Raw genomic sequence first — 18926 nt, 5'->3', positions numbered from 1 at the left:
AAAAAAAAATGGTCGATGGCAGATGTAAACAAAAAATCGGAAATCGAGATTTCTTTTGATGGCTGCCTCGTGAAGCACGTGTAAATTTCACAAGTTTGCGAATTTTTCCTTTAAATTGTCATAAATTTGACTAAATAATCGTAAAATGGGCTTCAACAACATCTGGTACTCTCACCCCCGCAAATACGGACAAGGATCAAGATCCTGGTAAGTTTTGTGCTGTAGACGGTCAACTTGAAGTACTTAGGCTGAAGGCAGCTGGTGACGAACTTTCAAAACTTTGAACTGTTCCTAAATGCTTGGCGGCTTCATGGAAACTAGAAGTAGCTGTTTGGGAGGCAGCGCACCTGCCTTGTTAGCGTCAAGTCACGGGTTCGATTCCCGCCTGAGGTACACTGTATTCTAACAGATTAGGTTTGTTCTCGGAATGGCTAGCTTTTTCCGTTCCTATGCTTACCTCAAGTTTGGGATGATAAGTCCTGTGTTACAGTTTCCTCTGTCAGTCTATACCTCTTGAAGATGTATAAACTGGAATTAAGCAGCTCCACTTTACTTATATCTCTATGTGTTTTCCCCAGGGTATGTCTATCATAGCAGACATGAACATAGAGGTGGAATCCATAGAGAAGAAACATGGCGTTGAGAGAGACAAAAGTTCGGAAGAGGCGGACAACCTCAACTTTGGCCTGGTACAAGTAGTGTATGAGTGGGCCATGCAAAAGGTAAGGCCATATTCGATTCCTGCCTAGGGCAAACTTTATTCTAAACAGATTAAGTTTTATATATAGTTCCCTTATTTACCATATATTATGTATTGTTTATTTCTTATTCTTGTAAATAAACAGGGCTCTGACCCTTGCTTGCGTTATCATAGTTCTCACTGTAACTTGTACTACTCATGACCACGACAAAATAACACTCACAACACAAAGAAACTACAAGGATCTTATTTTTTAAGAAAATCAGGAAGACTTTTCCATACAGCAAAGATAATCCAGTTTTTCAAATTTGAAATTTCGAATTTTTGATAAAAATTTCCAACTCAACTCCATTTGTGGAATGAACAACGCACAGAGAAAAATCTGTGTGCCGATCAGTGCCGGATCAAGATTTCTCATTTTCAACGGTTGATTTTTTTACATTAAAAATTATCTCATCATAGTTATTTTATCATTTTATGAATTTACGATATTATATTTTAATAAATTTACATTGTTTTTGAAAACAAATTTAATTATTACGTATTAAAAAAATCAATGATCGACCAAGAATATTGAAGGGATCAAGGCCAAAAGTGGACGATGTAAACGAGCCTTGTCAACAGAGGAAAAAAAAATGGTCGATGGCAGATGTAAACAAAAAATCGGAAATCGAGATTTCTTTTGATGGCTGCCTCGTGAAGCACGTGTAAATTTCACAAGTTTGCGAATTTTTCCTTTAAATTGTCATAAATTTGACTAAATAATCGTAAAATGGGCTTCAACAACATCTGGTACTCTCACCCCCGCAAATACGGACAAGGATCAAGATCCTGGTAAGTTTTGTGCTGTAGACAGTCAACTTGAAGTACTTAGGCTGAAGGCAGGCTGGTGACGAACTTTGAACTGTTCCTAAATGCTTGGCGGCTTCATGGAAACTAGAAGTAGCTGACCTATTCAGTTTGGGAGACAGCGCACCTGCCTTGTTTGATTCCCGCCTGAGGTACACTGTATTCTAACAGATTTGGTTTGTTCTCGGAATGGCTAGCTTTTTCCGTACCTATGCTGACCTCAAGTTTGGGATGATAAGTCCTGTGTTACAGTTTCCTCTGTCAGTCTATACCTCTTGAAGATGTATAAACTGGAATTAAGCAGCATCAAAAGGCTCTTAACCATTATTCAGGCAACATTTGAAAATAAGTACCTATTCAGACTGGCAACTACTGTGTTGATCAACGAAAGCATTGGAAGCCTAACCAAGTGTTAATTTATCATTTGCAGCCGCTCCTGTTCCAATGGACACGGTCTCATCAGGAAATACGGATTGAACCTGTGCAGACAGTGTTTCAGAGAGTATGCTGCAATCATTGGTTTCAAAAAGGTATGTTTCTAGATTTGTTGAAGCTAACCCATCCTTTAGAGCTGTTTGCTTATGTACCTGAGCCTTGGAGTAGGCTTATTGTGCTTCTAATTCCAATATGGGCTTGAGTGTCACAAGAAATTAATGTGTGTCCTATTCGGAGTGGGCTTTCTGTGTATGTTTCTATCTCCAATGTGGGCTTGAGTGTCATAAGAAGACCATCTGTGTCTTACAACTCTAACATCAACACATTCCAATTGAAGGGTAAATAGGTTCCTGACTTAGAATGTTATAGCTACTTATTATGGCACCACAACTAACTAGTAACCATTCTTTTGAAAGCATGCTTCTCTTACTATTGTAGACCGAAACATTAAAAAAATTCTCCTGCGGCACCAAATAGTGCGAGACTCCTTGGTAATCTTAAATACTCCAATAGGACCTCTTGATTTCCCAAAAACCATGTTGAAATATTTGGTGATAGGTTCCTGACTTAGAATGTTATAGCTACTTATTATGGCACCACAACCAACTAGTAACCGTTCTTTTGAAAGCATGCGTCTCTTACTATTGTAGAACAAAACAAAAAAATTCACCTGTGGCACCAAATAGTGCGAGACTCCTTGGTAATCTTAAATACTCCAATAGGACCTCTTGATTTCCCAAAAACCATGTTGAAATATTTGGTACGTCCAGGAAGGTATCATCGTCCGATGTATACAGCAACTCAGTGAACTACTCCGATCTATCAAAGACGGCGCCAAAATATTCGGCGAGCGGGATCTACCGCTCAAAATGGACCAAGCGATTCAGGTTATCAAACGGGATATCGTGTTTGCACCTAGTCTGTATACCACGTGATCCTGTGGGACTCCGGTGTGAAATTACTCAGGATGTAGTCAATATTTGGCTATTTGGAGATATCAGAGAGGAGAGAGGGAACAGAGATGACAGAGAACCTTCCTTTCTGAAAGCAGAAGAGAGAATGAGCTCTGACAAAAATGTAGGTCTGAGGAAACCTCCCCTTGACCCCCTACTACCAAAACTAAAAAAGTAGGGGATCAGGGGAGATGTAGGGGGTTGAGGAGAGGTTTCTCCTACATTTTGACCATTGGTTTGGAGATTCCTTTGAGATAGAAGTTACGTATAAATTACTCAGGATGTAGTCTGTTGTATTCACCATTGTGTAATGTGTATCCTTGGTGTAATAATTATAGGACAATTATTGTCCTATCTTTGGAGAGATCTAGAAATTTAAAATGCAATGACCAGCACTTAGGGTACCCAATTTAAGTAATTTTAGAATAGAAACAATTAACATTTCTTGAGTGTCATCTCAAACTTTTAAATCTGGACAGTTGTTCGTGGTATTCGCGGTTAGTCCGCGGTATTCGCGATTTGTTCGCGGTATTCGCGGTTTGTTCGCAGTATTCGCGGTTTGTTCGCGGTATTCGCGGTTTGTTCGCGGTATTCGCGGTTTGTTCGCGGTATTCGCGATTTGTTCGTGGTATTCGCGGTTAGTCCGCGGTATTCACGGTTTGTTTGCGGTATTCGTGGTTTTTCGCAGTATGCGCGGTTTGTTCGAGGTATTCGTGATTTGTTCGCGGTATTCGCAATGTGTTCGCGGTATTCGCGATTTTTTTCACGGTATTCGCGGTTAGTCCGTGGATTTCGCGCTTTGTTCGCGGTACTCGCGATTTGTTCGCGGTACTCGCGATTTGTTCGCGGTATTCGCAATTTGTTCGCGGTATTCGCAACTGGTTTGCGATTTTTTCACGGTTTGTTCGCGGTATTCGCGAACTGTTCGCGAATTCCGCGAACCAGTTGCGAATACCGCGAACAAATTGCGAATACCGCGAACAAATCGCGAGTACCGCGAACAAATCGCGAGTACCGCGAACAAAGCGCGAATACTGCGAATTCACTTTGAATGACTTAAAGAAGAAGAAGACAATGTAACTTCTATCTAAATAATCTCAATGAAAGCTAGCTCAATAAGGAGAGTCATGTAACTTTGATTTTAAATTAATTTTCAAATTCTGCTTTCTTGTTTCAGTTGGACTAAGCTGCTGGTGGGGGGTGTACAAAAACCAAAAAGAAAAATGCATCCTGTATTTCACTTCAAGGTCAGGACATTGTCTGTAAAGAATCTGTTATCATATAAATAATGTGTGTTGAAATATAATGTTGCTTTTTTCAAAAAAATCTGGTGAACTTTTTATTTTGCCCTCAACTTTTTTCCAGTCATGATGATAAAAAAAATCTAGAGGTTTTTTTAACAAAATAAAATTTCATCTCTGAATATTTTTTTTTCTCCTATAAAAAGGATGAAAAAACTTTTTGGGGGATTAACTTTGATGTTTGAGGATTTGGGTCTTGTTTTTTCAGTGTTTATTTAACATGGGGATGATAAAGTTTATTAGTTTAATCATGGGGATGATTATTTTCAGCTAGGAAGGGACTCAAAAAATACGGACACAGGAGGTGCAAAAGTTTTCAGATTGGCCAAATAGCCAACACTTGATCCAGTTGAAATTAGTGTAGGTATTTGAGACACTACCTGTAAAATGTAGATTTTAGTATTGCGTAGGCCATCACCTTATCTATATGATTTGGACAGGTTTTTCCTTTAGGTTCAAAGTATCCTGTAGAGTTGAGTGTCCAAAGACTTTAAATGTTGGATCTCCTCTAGAAATTATCTTCTTGACATGGTTTAATGGTTATTATCTGAAGGCAGATCCGTCGTCCTTCATTGTAGATCTACCATCAGTAAAGAAAACTGAGCAATCTCAAATATCTATGACAATGACTGTCAAAGGCTCTTTTCTTTTTTTAGGTACCAAAAGTGATCACAGTGCTTTCAAGTATCGTAACTTTAGCAGGAAGCAAAGTGAAGTGAGTTTTGAAAAGGCAATATTCCTTCTCTATCCCTTCCATTCCTCCTTATTCCTCTACGTTTTAATTTTTTTTTCCTCCTAATCTCTCTCGCTGTCTTTTTTTCGTATTTCATTTTATTCTTCTTCTCCTCTTATTCTCTTTACTGTTTCTCACTTTTTTTCTTCCCTCAGAGCCTCATCTCTCTCTCTTATGAGAGTTATGAGTGGTTTAGATATTTTCAAGATATGTTTTCCCTGGAATAATTGAAAAATGGGATATCCACTCAGCGAGTCTGCCTCAAGTGGATGGCTTGAGTGGGAAAACACAAGTTCATTAGGGAAAGAAAGTTCATTTATTGATTTACTTGGGAGGCTGTCTTTTTTCGAGCAGACAATTCCTAAGGTCTCCAGCCTCTTGTTAAAATGCACTTTGGCCTTCTGCGCAACTTGCCGTAGGTTGACACGAAATTTTTCATAGAAATTTTCCCACGTGACAAATGCTATTATTTCGACGTCTTGAGTTTGTCAGACAAGATTCATCTCGACATGTTTCTACTCGTGAAAGTTTTGACAGCATCGTCATATTTTTTACAATATTTGACATGCTTTTACGTTCTCCTTCATCACATTCTCTCTTCTCTCAACTTTCATTTGTCTCTCTACAGCTAGTGCATTATTCAAGAAGTGTTTGTTCTTCAAATAGGTTTCCTACGTTTTTTTATCTCCTCGCTTTTCTTTTTTTCTGGGCACTTTAACGTCAAAAGAAAGGGAAAGCTGGGAAAGTTTTATTTGTCTTTCCATATCATATTTTTTACAATATTTGACATGCTTTTACGTTCTCCTTCATCACATTCTCTTTTCTCTCAACTTTCATTTGCCTCTCTACAGCTAGTGCATTATTCAAGAAGTGTTTGTTCTTCAAATAGGTTCCTTACGTTTTTTTTTTATCTCCTCGCTTTTCTTTTTTTCTGGGCACTTTAACGTCAAAAGAAAGGGAAAGCTGGGAAAGTTTTATTTGTCTTTCCATTAGAGTACACGTTTGAGTACTCTTGAAGCTTTCCCCACAGTCGTACGCAACTTCATGCATATTAACTGCTTTTTTTACGAGAGTGACGTGAAAACGTGAGTATGGCAAGAAATCCGTGTGGAATTGAAGCTTGTTTTGCTTGGCTCTGCCCAGAGTTTCAGAGTTACCAATGAGGCTGGAATTAAAAATGAGGAAATTTCCTTCAATTTTACGATTGTTGGCTTTTCCTTATTCATCTCCTCGCTTTTCTTTTTTTCTGGGCACTTTAACGTCAAAAGAAAGGGAAAGCTGGGAAAGTTTTATTTGTCTTTCCATTAGAGTACACGTTTGAGTACTCTTGAAGCTTTCCCCACAGTCGTACGCAACTTCATGCATATTAACTGCTTTTTTTACGAGAGTGACGTGAAAACGTGAGTATGGCAAGAAATCCGTGTGGAATTGAAGCTTGTTTTGCTTGGCTATGCCCAGAGTTTCAGAGTTACCAATGAGGCTGGAATTAAAAATGAGGAAATTTCCTTCAATTTTACGATTGTTGGCTTTTCCTTATTCCCCCCCCCCCTCACACGACTTGCAGCAAAAAATAGAGTTGAGGTAGGAACTTGCTACCCTCACGTCACGTCACGTGAAATCATGGGGAGTCAGAAAGATGTAGTTCAATGTTTTCCCATAATTTTGTAGGTAATTTCGTTCAGGACAGCCACACTACTATCACGTGACGTAATTCACACGACTTGCAGCAAAAAATAGAGTTGAGGTAGGAACTTGCTACCCTCACGTCACGTCACGTGAAATCATAGGGAGTCAGAAAGATGTAGTTCAATGTTTTCCCATAATTTTGTAGGTAATTTCGTTCAGGACAGCCACACTACTATCACGTGACGTAACGTGATGGTAGTGTGTTTCTACCTTTATTGATGCCCCAATGAAGTGCATCTTGTCCATTCAAATTAAATGAGGCACCGTACTGTGAAATGAAATCAATTCATAATTGATGATTCTCATGAAAAATATAACTGTCCAAATGTATTTTTTTCGTAAAGATCGTCAAAAATAATAAATAATCGGAAAAGATTTTCTTTAAAAAAAGTATTTCTTCTCTAAGAAATTCGTCCCCAAAGTGTGCGCGGGAAAAATAATGAGATTCAAATTTAGAAAGCGTAGGGAGAAGTTGCTTCAGAAGAACCTATTGATGTTGACACTGAATCAGGTAATGAAAAAACACCAAAAGACGATAATGGAGAACATGAAATCAGGATAATAAGAAGCACAGACGATCTAAATGCCCAGGTCGAACCACTTGAAGAAGAAATTTTAGAAACACCTCACATTTTAGAAATAGCTGAACCAATACAAGAAGTTTCAGAAGATGATGGCAAAGATGCTTCGAACGATAAAGGTGAGGAAACTTCAAAACCTATTTTAGACGAAGAAATCTCGACTGGTGAAATATCATCTGATCTCGATGATACGAAGGAAACGGTGAATGAAATGATGGCTTTAAAGGACGACACAGTGGATCATGATAACACAAAAGACCTAGTCATTGGTGAAAAACAAAAATCCATAGATTTTAACGAAGTACTTGGTAAGAGGAAGGAATTTGGGAGAGAGATTTTTACTTTCTATTTTAATTCCAAGGGATTGCACTTTGCTCTATTTTCAGATGACACTTTTCTATTGGTTGAACCGAGTTGAACTTTTCTATTGGTTGAACTGAACTGTCCAAAGACTTTAACACCCATATTTATGAACAAAATGCTGACTCTTAAGTTCGTGCTAAGCATAGTCTCAAGGCATTTGATTGGTCAATTTTGACTTGAGACTGATCTAAGAACGATCATTCTTGTTCTTAAATACGAGTGTAAATGTTGGATCTCCTCTAGAAATTATCTTAACAATCTTGACAAGTTTTAATGGTTATTATCTGAAGGCAGATCCGTCGTCCTGCATTGTAGATCTACCATCAGCAAAGAAAACTGTGCAATCTCAAATATCTATGACTGTCAAAGGCTCTTTTCTTTTTTTAGGTATCAAAAGTGATCACAGTGCTTCGAAATATCGTAATTTCAGCAGGAAACAAAGCGAAGTGAGTTTTGAAAAGGCAATATTCCTTCTCTATCCCTTCCATTCCTCCCTATTCCTCTACGTTTTAAAAGTTTTTTTCCTCCTAATCTCTCTCGCTGTCTTTTTTTCGTATTTCATTTTATTCTTCTTCTCCTCTTATTCTCTTTACTGTCTCTCACTCCTTTCCTTCCCTCAGAGCCTCATCTCTCTCTTATGAGAGTTATGAGTGGTTTAGATATTTTCAAGATATGTTTTCCCTGGAATAATTGAAAACTTATGAGAGTTATGAGTGGTTTAGATATTTTCAAGATATGTTTTCCCTGGAATAATTGAAAAATGGGATATCTGTCAGCGTCATGATGTCTTTGAACGGCTGAAACGAGAAGAGAAGAGAGTCAAAACAGGGTTAAACACGGAGGTCTTTTAGTTCCGAAAGCCTGCCTCTGTGGTGTGTAGCGGTCAAGGCGCTCGCCTGGTAAACAGGAGGGCGTGGGTTCAATCCCAGTCGAGGAATTTGGAATTTTATCCTCAATATAATTTGAGGATTTGACTACAATAATAGTAGTAGCCCACTGCTGGAGTAAAGGGACTTTTCAGTCCTATCCGAGCAGTATAAATAAGCTCCTGGACGTCTGTCAGCGTCATGATGTCTTTGAACGGCTGAAACGAGAAGAGAAGAGAGTCAAAACAGGGTTAAACACGGAGGTCTTATAGTTCCGAAAGCCTGCCTCTGAGGTGTAGCGGTCAAGGCGCTCGCCTGGTAAACAGGAGGGCGTGGGTTCAATCCCAGTCGAGGAATTGGAATTTTATCCTCAATATAATTTGAGAATTTGACTACAATAATAGTAGTAGCCCACTGCTGGAGTAAAGGGACTTTTCAGTCCTATCCGAGCAGTATAAATAAGTTTGAAATGTGTTGATGTTAGAGTTGTAAGACACAGATGGTCTTCTTGTGACACTCAAGCCCACATTGGAGATAGAAACATACACAGAACGCCAACTCCGAATAGGACATACATTTATTTCTTGTGTAAGTACTATTATTACAAAGCGAAGAGAGAAAGAAGACAGGATAGGAGAAAGCAGGTTGTCTGGCTCGGGGACGTAAAACAGGGAGTAGACCAGCTTAGTCCGGCTGGGGGACTTTAAACAGGGAGTATACCAGCCTGAATTTCCCTTGCTAAAGAAATAGCAAAGGTTGAGTGCGAAGGGCGTCCTCTCGAAAAATGTTTGTAGCCAAAACCAAATGTCAACCCAAAGCAATCACCGACCTTGTCTGTAAACGGGAAAAGGCGAATAAGAAGGTAGGAGAATTTGGAGAAAGTCAGTCATTCCGCGAACGAACTTAATCTGTTTAGAATAAAGTTTGCCCTGGGCAGGAATCGAATATGGCCTTACCTTTTGCATGGCCCACTCATACACTACTTGTACCAGGCCAAAGTTGAGGTTGTCCGCCTCTTCCGAACTTTTGTCTCTCTCAACACCATGTTTCTTCTCTATGGATTCCACCTCTATATTCATATCTGCTATGATAGACATACCCTGTGGGAAACACATAGAGATATAAGTAAAGTTGAAGAATAGAATAGAATATACCTTGTTTATCCTGCTGGGATAGGACTGAAAAGTCCCTTTACTCCCGCAGTCTAAACAAGGTCTCGTATATTTGATGGGTCCCAGCCAATATCTCTAACCGTTTAGTCGATATAGCTGAAAACCGCCAAAAAGCGGTCGAAAACCACCAAAAAGCGGTAAAATGCCACCAACCGTTGCACCGGTCTCAACCAAAAGTTTCGTGTCGCATCCTTGTCACATTTGACAGCTACATACCAAATTTCAAGTCTCTAGCTCTTACCGTTCTCGAGATATTTTGTTTACAGACAGACAGACAGACACACAGATAGTCCAAGTTCTTATACTTGAAAGATCAACTTTTGGAATGGTAACAAATGGACTCTGCAGCCAACTCCGATAGCGTAGTAATCGTGAGAGTGAGGGAGAGATTCCTCGGTGGTTTAGTTGGTCAAGGCGTTCGTCTGGTAAACAGGAGGGCAGGGGTTCAATGCCAACCGAGGCGAGGCTTGGAATTTTACCTTCAACATTGTATAAGAATTTAACCACAGAACTCTTTAGTCTTATTCGAGCAGTTTAAAGGAGCACTATTTTACTTACATATGTTTAACAATGGATAATAAGATTTGTAAGTACTTAGGTATCCATCATTAATAATAAAAATAAACTTAATAATGATGCACAAAGATATATGTATTATTCTTTAACCGAATCTCTCCCTCACTCTCACGATTACTACGCTATCGGAGTTGGCTGCAGAGTCCATTTGTTACCATTCCAAAAGTTGATCTTTCAAGGATAAAAACTTGGACACTACTCAGTAGTTCTCAGTGCTTTTTTAGACTATGGACGGTTCAGTTGACATCGATGTTGACTATGTGTGGACACACCTTTAGAACTAGATGTCCCATTATCTTACCTGTTTGAGTGACTCAGGTAGTTCGGTAGGTGTTGTAGTCTTAGACTGGAACACTAGACAGGAAAGCAGAGCGGCTATCTCCTCCGGAGTAAAGTTGACGAGCTTATTTTGAAACAGGAGTTCCGTGATGAGAAGTTCATTCTTGCTGCCCATCTCGCAAGCAATGTTGCCTTTCAATTGAACTGGAAAGGTGAAATTGATGGAATGATTGAATTACACTTAAAAGACTGTGGGCGTAAAGGGACTTTTCAGTCTCATTCTGGCAGGATAAACAAGGTATATTCTATTCTATTCTTGTTTACAATACAAGATAATAGGTTACAATAATGACAGAGGTTAGGACTCCAAATTGAGTCCTAACCTACTGAAGGTGAGCTCTCATTTTAATTACCATAATGAAAAAAAAAAATAATAATAATAATAATAATAAAACAGAGTGCTTAAAAAGAAAAAAAAAACAACGCGGCATTAAGGGCATCAGTTAGCCCAGTGGTCACGCGCTTACTTTCCATGTAGAAGATCCCTGATTCCAGGGCCATATCCAGGATTTGGTCGAGGGGGGGGGGACGAGGGGGCCTGGCTTCCTCGCTCCCCTTAATAATAGGCCCTGGGCCCTGGTACCGTGGTACCTATAATATGGCGAAAATCGAACTTACCTATGCCTTGACTATTGATGTAGTTGAGTTCCTGCAGTACTTTCACTTTACTATCGTAATCTGCATACAGAGACATGCCCTTGTGCGAGAGTAAATGCTTGAGTTCCGAGAGTCTGTTGTGGTCCTCTTTTCTCTTGTATATGTGATAGAACTGAGGATTGAAACAACAATAGATGGGGAATGGAGATGCATAGTACAAACAATACAATGAATTACTTCATATTGACTCTGTGTTCAGGCCTGTTCCCACTTGTCGTTCGGAAAAAAAAAATCGTGTCGCGTGTAGCTGGGAACACTCTCGTTTAAATTACATTGCCTACAAGGAGATTTTGTGTCGTTCGGGAAAAAATCGTGTCGTGTGTTGTGGGAGCACTCATTAAATTATACTGGACAAAAATCGGATGGAACTCACGGCAAATGGGAACGGATATTTACAGCCATTTCCTGACTTTGAAAATTTGGACCGAGTGCAATACTTTCTCATTAAGTAAGTCATTACAGCAAATAACCGCGCTCTCTAAGTCGCGGACTACTGGAAATTCAAGGCTTGAGAAAGCACTAAAAATTCAAGGCTTGAGAAAGCAGAGGACACGGAAAGTAAGTAAGTGTGGGTTCCCTATACATATTGGTCGTAGAAAGTAAGAAGCAAAGGAGAAATAAGGAGGGAAAAGGGATAAAAAAGGGTAATAGAGGGAGAGAAGAGGAGAGGTAAAGAGAAGAGAAGCAGAGGGAGAAAGGAGGAGGAAAAAGGGATAAAAAAAGGGTAATAGCGGGAAGAAGGAAGGAAGGGATAAAGGAAGAGGAGATGTAAAGAGACGAGAAGCAAAGGAGAAATAAGGAGGGAAAAGGGATAAAAAAGGGTAATAGAGGGAGAGAAGAGGAGAGGTAAAGAGAAGAGAAGCAGAGGGAGAAAGGAGGAGGAAAAAGGGATAAAAAAAGGGTAATAGCGGGAAGAAGGAAGGAAGGGATAAAGGAAGAGGAGATGTAAAGAGACGAGAAGCAAAGGAGAAATAAGGAGGGAAAAGGGATAAAAAAGGGTAATAGAGGGAGAGAAGAGGAGAGGTAAAGAGAAGAGAAGCAGAGGGAGAAAGGAGGAGGAAAAAGGGATAAAAAAAGGGTAATAGCGGGAAGAAGGAAGGAAGGGATAAAGGAAGAGGAGATGTAAAGAGACGAGAAGCAAAGGAGAAATAAGGAGGGAAAAGGGATAAAAAAGGGTAATAGAGGGAGAGAAGAGGAGAGGTAAAGAGAAGAGAAGCAGAGGGAGAAAGGAGGAGGAAAAAGGGATAAAAAAAGGGTAATAGCGGGAAGAAGGAAGGAAGGGATAAAGGAAGAGGAGATGTAAAGAGACGAGAAGCAAAGGAGAAATAAGGAGGGAAAAGGGATAAAAAAGGGTAATAGAGGGAGAGAAGAGGAGAGGTAAAGAGAAGAGAAGCAGAGGGAGAAAGGAGGAGGAAAAAGGGAAAAAAGGGTAATAGAGGGAAAAATGGGAAGGGAGGGAGATAACTTACATTTACATAAAGGTCGTGCTGCTGGTTTGAATAACATTTAACACAGTGTGAAACTTTTTTTCATTTCCTTTTGGACTGCAATTTTTTTCATGTAACACCTTTTTCAATGCACACGAAGTTAAATGGAGTGTAATGTAACAACATTGTCTACAATAAGTAAACATTGAATTGTGTTAAGCATTGTCCACACTATAATAATAATAATAATAATAATAATAATAATAGACTCTTGAGTGGAAGGTAACCACTAGGCGAGGTTAACGCCGGAGGCGTTTTCTACCACCTAACCCTTAGAGCTCCATTATTATGTGGTCAAAATCTCAAATAAATGAGGATAAAATTCTATGCCTCGGCTGGGACCCATCAAATATACGAGACCTTGTTTAGACTGCGGGAGTAAAGGGACTTTTCAGTCCTATCCCAGCAGGATAAACAAGGTATATTCTATTCTATTCTTCAACTTTACTTATATCTCTATGTGTTTCCCACAGGGTATGTCTATCATAGCAGATATGAATATAGAGGTGGAATCCATAGAGAAGAAACATGGTAAAGAGGTAATCAATAACTTCTCTTTCATATATTCAGAAGTCAAAGAGTGGATTAATTAAAAATTGAAATTAGTCAACCGTGATATAGTGTACGAAGCTTACAAGATACAATGTACCTACTTTATGATGGAAAGGAGACTGCAGTGTGACAGAAGAGATGAGAGCTACATAGGGAAAAAGAGTCGAGAGAATGGAAGTGAGGGGGAAAAAAGGGCGAGGGAGAAAAGGGCGAGGGAGACCAAAGAAAAAGTGGAAAAATTGTATGAATCAAGACTTGGGAGAGAAAAAATTATCAGGACAGGAAGTAAACAATAGGGCTGCCTGGAAGAGACTGACAAGAAAAGCCGATCTTATTTAAATTGGAAAAAGCTAGGAAGAAGTAAAGTATTTGCTACAGGGGGTAACTTTCTTACCTTAAGTATAGGAGTGTTAACCACACCCCATATGTTCTGCACCTGAATATTGACAATAGTGTGGTTCATACTCAGGGATCCTAACATGACAGGGTCCGAAGTAAGCAGGGTGAGCATTTGATAATACAAGGCAGGTTTGGGCGGGTCGGAACTGTTCGGATCGGACGCATTGACAGACGGACCCGGGGTGGTGGTGTCAGTGAATATGAGAACTCTGTTGAATAAAACAGAGTGTTAGATAATGCCATAAGTATAACCTCGCGCCCAAGTGTTTCACCTCAGTTATTTCGTAACAATGAAACAACTGCTACATTAGACTCATGTGGTCTGTGTCGTAGCATGCCCATCCCGTAGTATGTCCCTCATCAGATGGGTGATAATAAGAGACACAATACTCCCTATTTACTTAGGTTCTGCTTCAACACAAGAACACCAGAAAATTAAATATTAGCAATCAAAAAGGGAGTGCAATTTTTTTTTGTCAATGATGGCGTAAAATGGGCTTCAACAACATCTGGTACTCTCACCCCCGCAAATACGGACAAGGATCAAGATCCTGGTAAGTTTTGTGCTGTAGACAGTCAACTTGAAGTACTTAGGCTGAAGGCAGGCTGGTGACGAACTTTGAACTGTTCCTAAATGCTTGGCGGCTTCATGGAAACTAGAAGTAGCTGACCTATTCAGTTTGGGAGACAGCGCACCTGCCTTGTTTGATTCCCGCCTGAGGTACACTGTATTCTAACAGATTTGGTTTGTTCTCGGAATGGCTAGCTTTTTCCGTACCTATGCTGTTATTCGCGTTTTCCCGTTTACAGACAGGGTCGGTGATTGCTTTGGGTTGACATTTGGTTTTGGCTACAAACATTTTTCGAGAGGTTGTCCTTCGCACTCAACCTTTGCTATTTCTTTAGCGAGGGAAATTCAGGCGGGTATACTCCCTGTTTGAAGTCCCCCAGCCAGACTAAGCTGGTAGCCGCTCCTGTTCCAATGGACACGGTCTCATCAGGAAATACGGATTGAACCTGTGCAGACAGTGTTTCAGAGAGTATGCTGCAATCATCGGTTTCAAAAAGGTATGTTTCTAGATTTGTTGAAGCTAACCCATCCTTTAGGGCTGTTTGCTTATGTACCTGAGCCTTGGAGTAGGCTTATTGTGCTTCTAATTCCAATGTGGGCTTGAGTGTTACAAGAAATCAATGTATGTCCTATTCGGAGTGGACTCTGTGTTACAGTTTCCTCTGTCAGTCTATACCTCTTGAAGATGTATAAACTGGAATTAAGCAGCATCAAAAGGCTCTTAACCATTATTCAGGCAACATTTGAAAATAAGTACCTATTCAGACTGGCAACTACTGTGTTGATCAACGAAAGCATTGGAAGCCTAACCGAGTGTTAATTTATCATTTGCAGCCGCTCCTGTTCCAATGGACACGGTCTCATCAGGAAATACGGATTGAACCTGTGCAGACAGTGTTTCAGAGAGTATGCTGCAATCATCGGTTTCAAAAAGGTATGTTTCTAGATTTGTTGAAGCTAACCCATCCTTTAGGGCTGTTTGCTTATGTACCTGAGCCTTGGAGTAGGCTTATTGTGCTTCTAATTCCAATGTGGGCTTGAGTGTCACAAGAAATAAATGTATGTCCTATTCGGAGTTGGCGTTCTGTGTATGTTTCTATCTCCAATGTGGGCTTGAGTGTCACAAGAAGACCATCTGTGTCTTACAACTCTAACATCAACACATTTCAATTGAAGGGTAAATAGGTTCCTGACTTAGAATGTTATAGCTACTTATTATGGCACCACAACTAACTAGTAACCGTTCTTTTGAAAGCATGCTTCTCTTACTATTGTAGACCGAAACATTAAAAAAATTCACCTGCGGCACCAAATAGTGCGAGACTCCTTGGTAATCTTAAATACTCCAATAGGACCTCTTGATTTCCCAAAAAACATGTTGAAATATTTGGTGCGACTGAAAGTGACAAAATAGAAACGAAAGCCGTTTTAGAAGAAGGAATAATTGATAAGACGGACGGTCTTGAAACGAATCAAAAAGAAAGTGTGGAAACCTTTCCAGAAACAGAAAATACACTAAATGAGATATCAAAGGAAACATTTGACACTACTGATGATACCGCAGGCAATAATACAAGTGTATTTAAAAGTGACGAAGAGAAATATTTAGAAATAAGTGAAGAACATGATAAAATAACTTCCGAGGAAACATTTGACAAGGAGAACATACGACCCATCACAGAAAGTTCTGATGTAGTGAACGAAAACATTGAGACTTTTGAAGAATCTGAGGAAACCTCCCCTTGACCCCCTACTACCAAAACTAAAAAAGTAGGGGATCAGGGGAAATGTAGGGGGTTGAGGAGAGGTTTCTCCTACATTTTGACCATTGGTTTGGAGATTCCTTTGAGATAGAAGTTACGTATATTGTCTTCTTTTGAGTTATTCACAGTTTGTTCACGATCGTAATTTGTTCGTGGTATTCGCGGTTAGTCCGCGGTATTCGCGGTTTATTCGCGGTATTCACGATTTGTTCGCGGTATTTGCGATTTGTTCGCGGTATTTGCGATTTGTTCGCGGTATTTGCGATTTGTTCGCGGTATTTGCGATTTGTTCGTGGTATTCGCGGTTAGTCCGCGGTATTCACGGTTTGTTCGCGGTATTCGCGATTTTTTTCACGGTATTCGCGGTTAGTCCGTGGATTTCGCGCTTTGTTCGCGGCACTCGCGATTTGTTCGCGTTGTCGTGGTATTCGCGGTTAGTCCGCGGTATTCACGGTTTGTTCGCGGTATTCGCGATTTTTTTCACGGTATTCGCGGTTAGTCCGTGGAATTCGCGCTTTGTTCGCGGTACTCGCGATTTGTTCGCGTTATTCGCAACTGGTTCGCGATTTTCTCACGGTTTGTTCGCGGTATTCGCAATGTGTTCGCGAATACCGCGAAGGAATTGCGAATACCCCGAACAAACCGCGAATACTGCGAATTCACTTTGAATGACTTAAAGAAGAAGAAGACAATGTAACTTCTATCTAAATAACCTCAATGAAAGCTAGCTCAGTAAGGAGAGTCATGTAACTTTGATTTTAAATTAATTTTCAAATTCTGCTTTCTTGTTTCAGTTGGACTAAGCTGCTGGTGGGGAGTGTACAAAAACCAAAAAGAAAAATGCATCCTGTATTTCACTTCAAGGTCAGGACATTCTCTGTAAAGAATCTGTTATCATATAAATAATGTGTGTTGAAATATAATGTTGCTTTTTTCAAAAAAAATCTGGTGAACTTTTTATTTTGCCCTCAACTTTTTTCCAGTCATGATGATAAAAAAAATCTAGAGGTTTTTTTAACAAAATAAAATTTCATCTCTGAATATTTGCCCTCAACTTTTTTCCAGTCATGATGATAAAAAAAATCTAGAGGTTTTTTTAACAAAATAAAATTTCATCTCTGAATATTTTTTTCTCCTATAAAAAGGATGAAAAAACTTTTTGGGGGATTAACTTTGATGTTTGAGGATTTGGGTCTTGTTTTTTCAGTGTTTATTCAACTTGGGGATGATAAAGTTTATTAGTTTAATCATGGGGATGATTATTTTCAGCTAGGAAGGGACTCAAAAAATACGGACACAGGAGGTGCAAAAGTTTTCAGATTGGCCAAAAATGTAGATTTTAGTATTGTGTAGGCCATCAGCCATCACCTTATCTATATGATTTGGACAGGTTTTTCCTTTAGCTTCAAAGGTTCAAAGTATCCTGTACTTCCTGTAGGATGTAAAATTGCTTTATCTAATGGGTTTAATTTCAAAAGTAATCTGTAGATACCTGAGTAGTTTAGCATTATTTATGTAACTCCCCATTTAGAGGATACAAGTCTATATTTCTTTTCCTTCTAAGTAGTTAGGACTTATAAAGCAGACAGTAATCTGAATTATTCTGAATAGCAATATTAATATTGATTGTTGAAAAATGAAACTATTGAAAGTAAAAGCAAACAAAAAAATTAAGTAGGGGAAAAAGAGAAAACTAAAAGTAAACCACAGACGTAAGAATATTAAAAAATAAAATGAAGGAAGGAACACGGAGATAATTTATGGAAAATAAGGGACTCAACAGGAAAAAGTAAGAGGAAGGAATTTGGGAGAGAGATTTTTACTTTCTTTTTTATTTAATTCCAAGGGATTGCAATTTGCTCTCTTTTCAGATGAGTTCACTTTTCTTTTGGTTGAACTGAGTTGAGTGTCCACTGTCCAAAGTCTTTAAATGTTGGATCTCCTCTAGAAATTGTCTGAACAATCTTGACATGGTTTAATGGTTATTTTCTGAAGGCAGATCCGTCGTCCTTCATTGTAGATCTACCATCAGCAAAGAATACTGAGCAATCTCAAATATCTATGACTGTCAAAGGCTCTTTTTTTTTTAGGTATCAAAAGTGATCACAGTGCTTCGAAATATCGTAATTTTAGCAGGAAGCAAAGTGAAGTGAGTTTTGAAAAGGCAATATTCCTTCTCTATCCCTTCCATTCCTCCCTATTCCTCTACGTTTTAAAAATTTTTTCCTCCTAATCTCTCTCGCTGTCTTTTTTTTTATATTTCATTTTATTCTTCTTCTCCTCTTATTCTCTTTACTGTTTCTCACTTTTTTTTGAAACTAGCTGCGCCCGTAATGATATCCAAAGTCATCGAAATCAAACAACTGGATGAGATTAGTGATGAAGAAAGTTTACAACATGTCCAAGCTTCTGACGTTACCAGTATCGAGGAAGAAGATCTTCTGAGAAGTGTGAACATAGGTGGTGTACCACTTCCGAAACAAGAACTACCTTTCGCCCCAATAATAATCACTACGGTTGTGAAGGCTAAAGTCCGTGACAATTCAGATGAACACATCCCAGAACCTTCACAAGCTGAAGAAGAGTTGGACAGATTATCCAATGTTTCAGCGAAGGCTAAAGTCCGTGACAATTCAGATGAACACATCCCAGAACCTTCACAAGCTGAAGAAGAGTTGGACAGATTATCCAATGTTTCAACTGATACTACTGGCGAAGTGGTGGATAAAACTCAAATGCTCAGTCCCAAATTGGAAGAATCTGACAACCAAGATGTGCTTTCGAATGAAGAATCTCTTTCCGAGGCGAAATCCACGGTGGACCAATCTTTATTGGAGGAACATGAAATCTTTGAAATCCTGACATCTGTTGATTTGACCGAAGAAAAGGCTGAATCGATTTCAGGTATGTAGGTCATTGCAATTTACTATCTATTCTGTCTTG

General features: G+C 39.3%; 3 protein-coding genes across 4 annotated transcripts; 2 read left to right on the top strand and 1 right to left on the bottom strand.

Moving 5' to 3' along the window:
- The first annotated feature begins 27 nt into the window (after positions 1–27).
- Positions 28–4263, top strand: LOC103517290 (40S ribosomal protein S29). 2 transcript variants are annotated; one of them, XM_008482316.3, is made up of 3 exons: positions 28–207; positions 1980–2079; positions 4115–4263. In XM_008482316.3, the coding sequence occupies exons 1-3, from the start codon at positions 146–148 to the stop codon at positions 4121–4123; spliced, it is 171 nt and encodes a 56-aa protein (XP_008480538.1). In that variant the 5' UTR covers positions 28–145; the 3' UTR covers positions 4124–4263. The 2 variants fall into 2 exon arrangements, with proteins under 2 accessions (XP_008480538.1, XP_008480537.1); XM_008482315.3 differs by lacking the exon at positions 28–207 and adding an exon at positions 1362–1534.
- Positions 4264–8329: 4066 nt separating this feature from the next.
- Positions 8330–13761, bottom strand: LOC103517295 (putative ATP-dependent RNA helicase C550.03c). The gene is made up of 6 exons (XM_008482320.1): positions 13645–13761; positions 11173–11323; positions 10517–10698; positions 9424–9567; positions 8635–8685; positions 8330–8398 (listed from the first exon to the last, which is right to left on the bottom strand). The coding sequence occupies exons 1-6, from the start codon at positions 13759–13761 to the stop codon at positions 8330–8332; spliced, it is 714 nt and encodes a 237-aa protein (XP_008480542.1).
- A 372-nt stretch (positions 13762–14133) lies between these two features.
- Positions 14134–16927, top strand: LOC103517289 (40S ribosomal protein S29). The gene is made up of 3 exons (XM_008482314.2): positions 14134–14203; positions 14618–14717; positions 16778–16927. The coding sequence occupies exons 1-3, from the start codon at positions 14142–14144 to the stop codon at positions 16784–16786; spliced, it is 171 nt and encodes a 56-aa protein (XP_008480536.1). The 5' UTR covers positions 14134–14141; the 3' UTR covers positions 16787–16927.
- Positions 16928–18926: the final 1999 nt, after the last annotated feature.

The sequence above is a fragment of the Diaphorina citri genome, unplaced genomic scaffold (genome assembly GCF_000475195.1).
Source record: "Diaphorina citri unplaced genomic scaffold, Diaci psyllid genome assembly version 1.1 scaffold1797, whole genome shotgun sequence".
Taxonomy (NCBI): Eukaryota; Metazoa; Arthropoda; class Insecta; order Hemiptera; family Psyllidae; genus Diaphorina; species Diaphorina citri.
The sequence above is the reverse complement of the archived record's forward strand: the minus strand, read 5'-3'. Positions and strand labels throughout refer to the sequence as shown.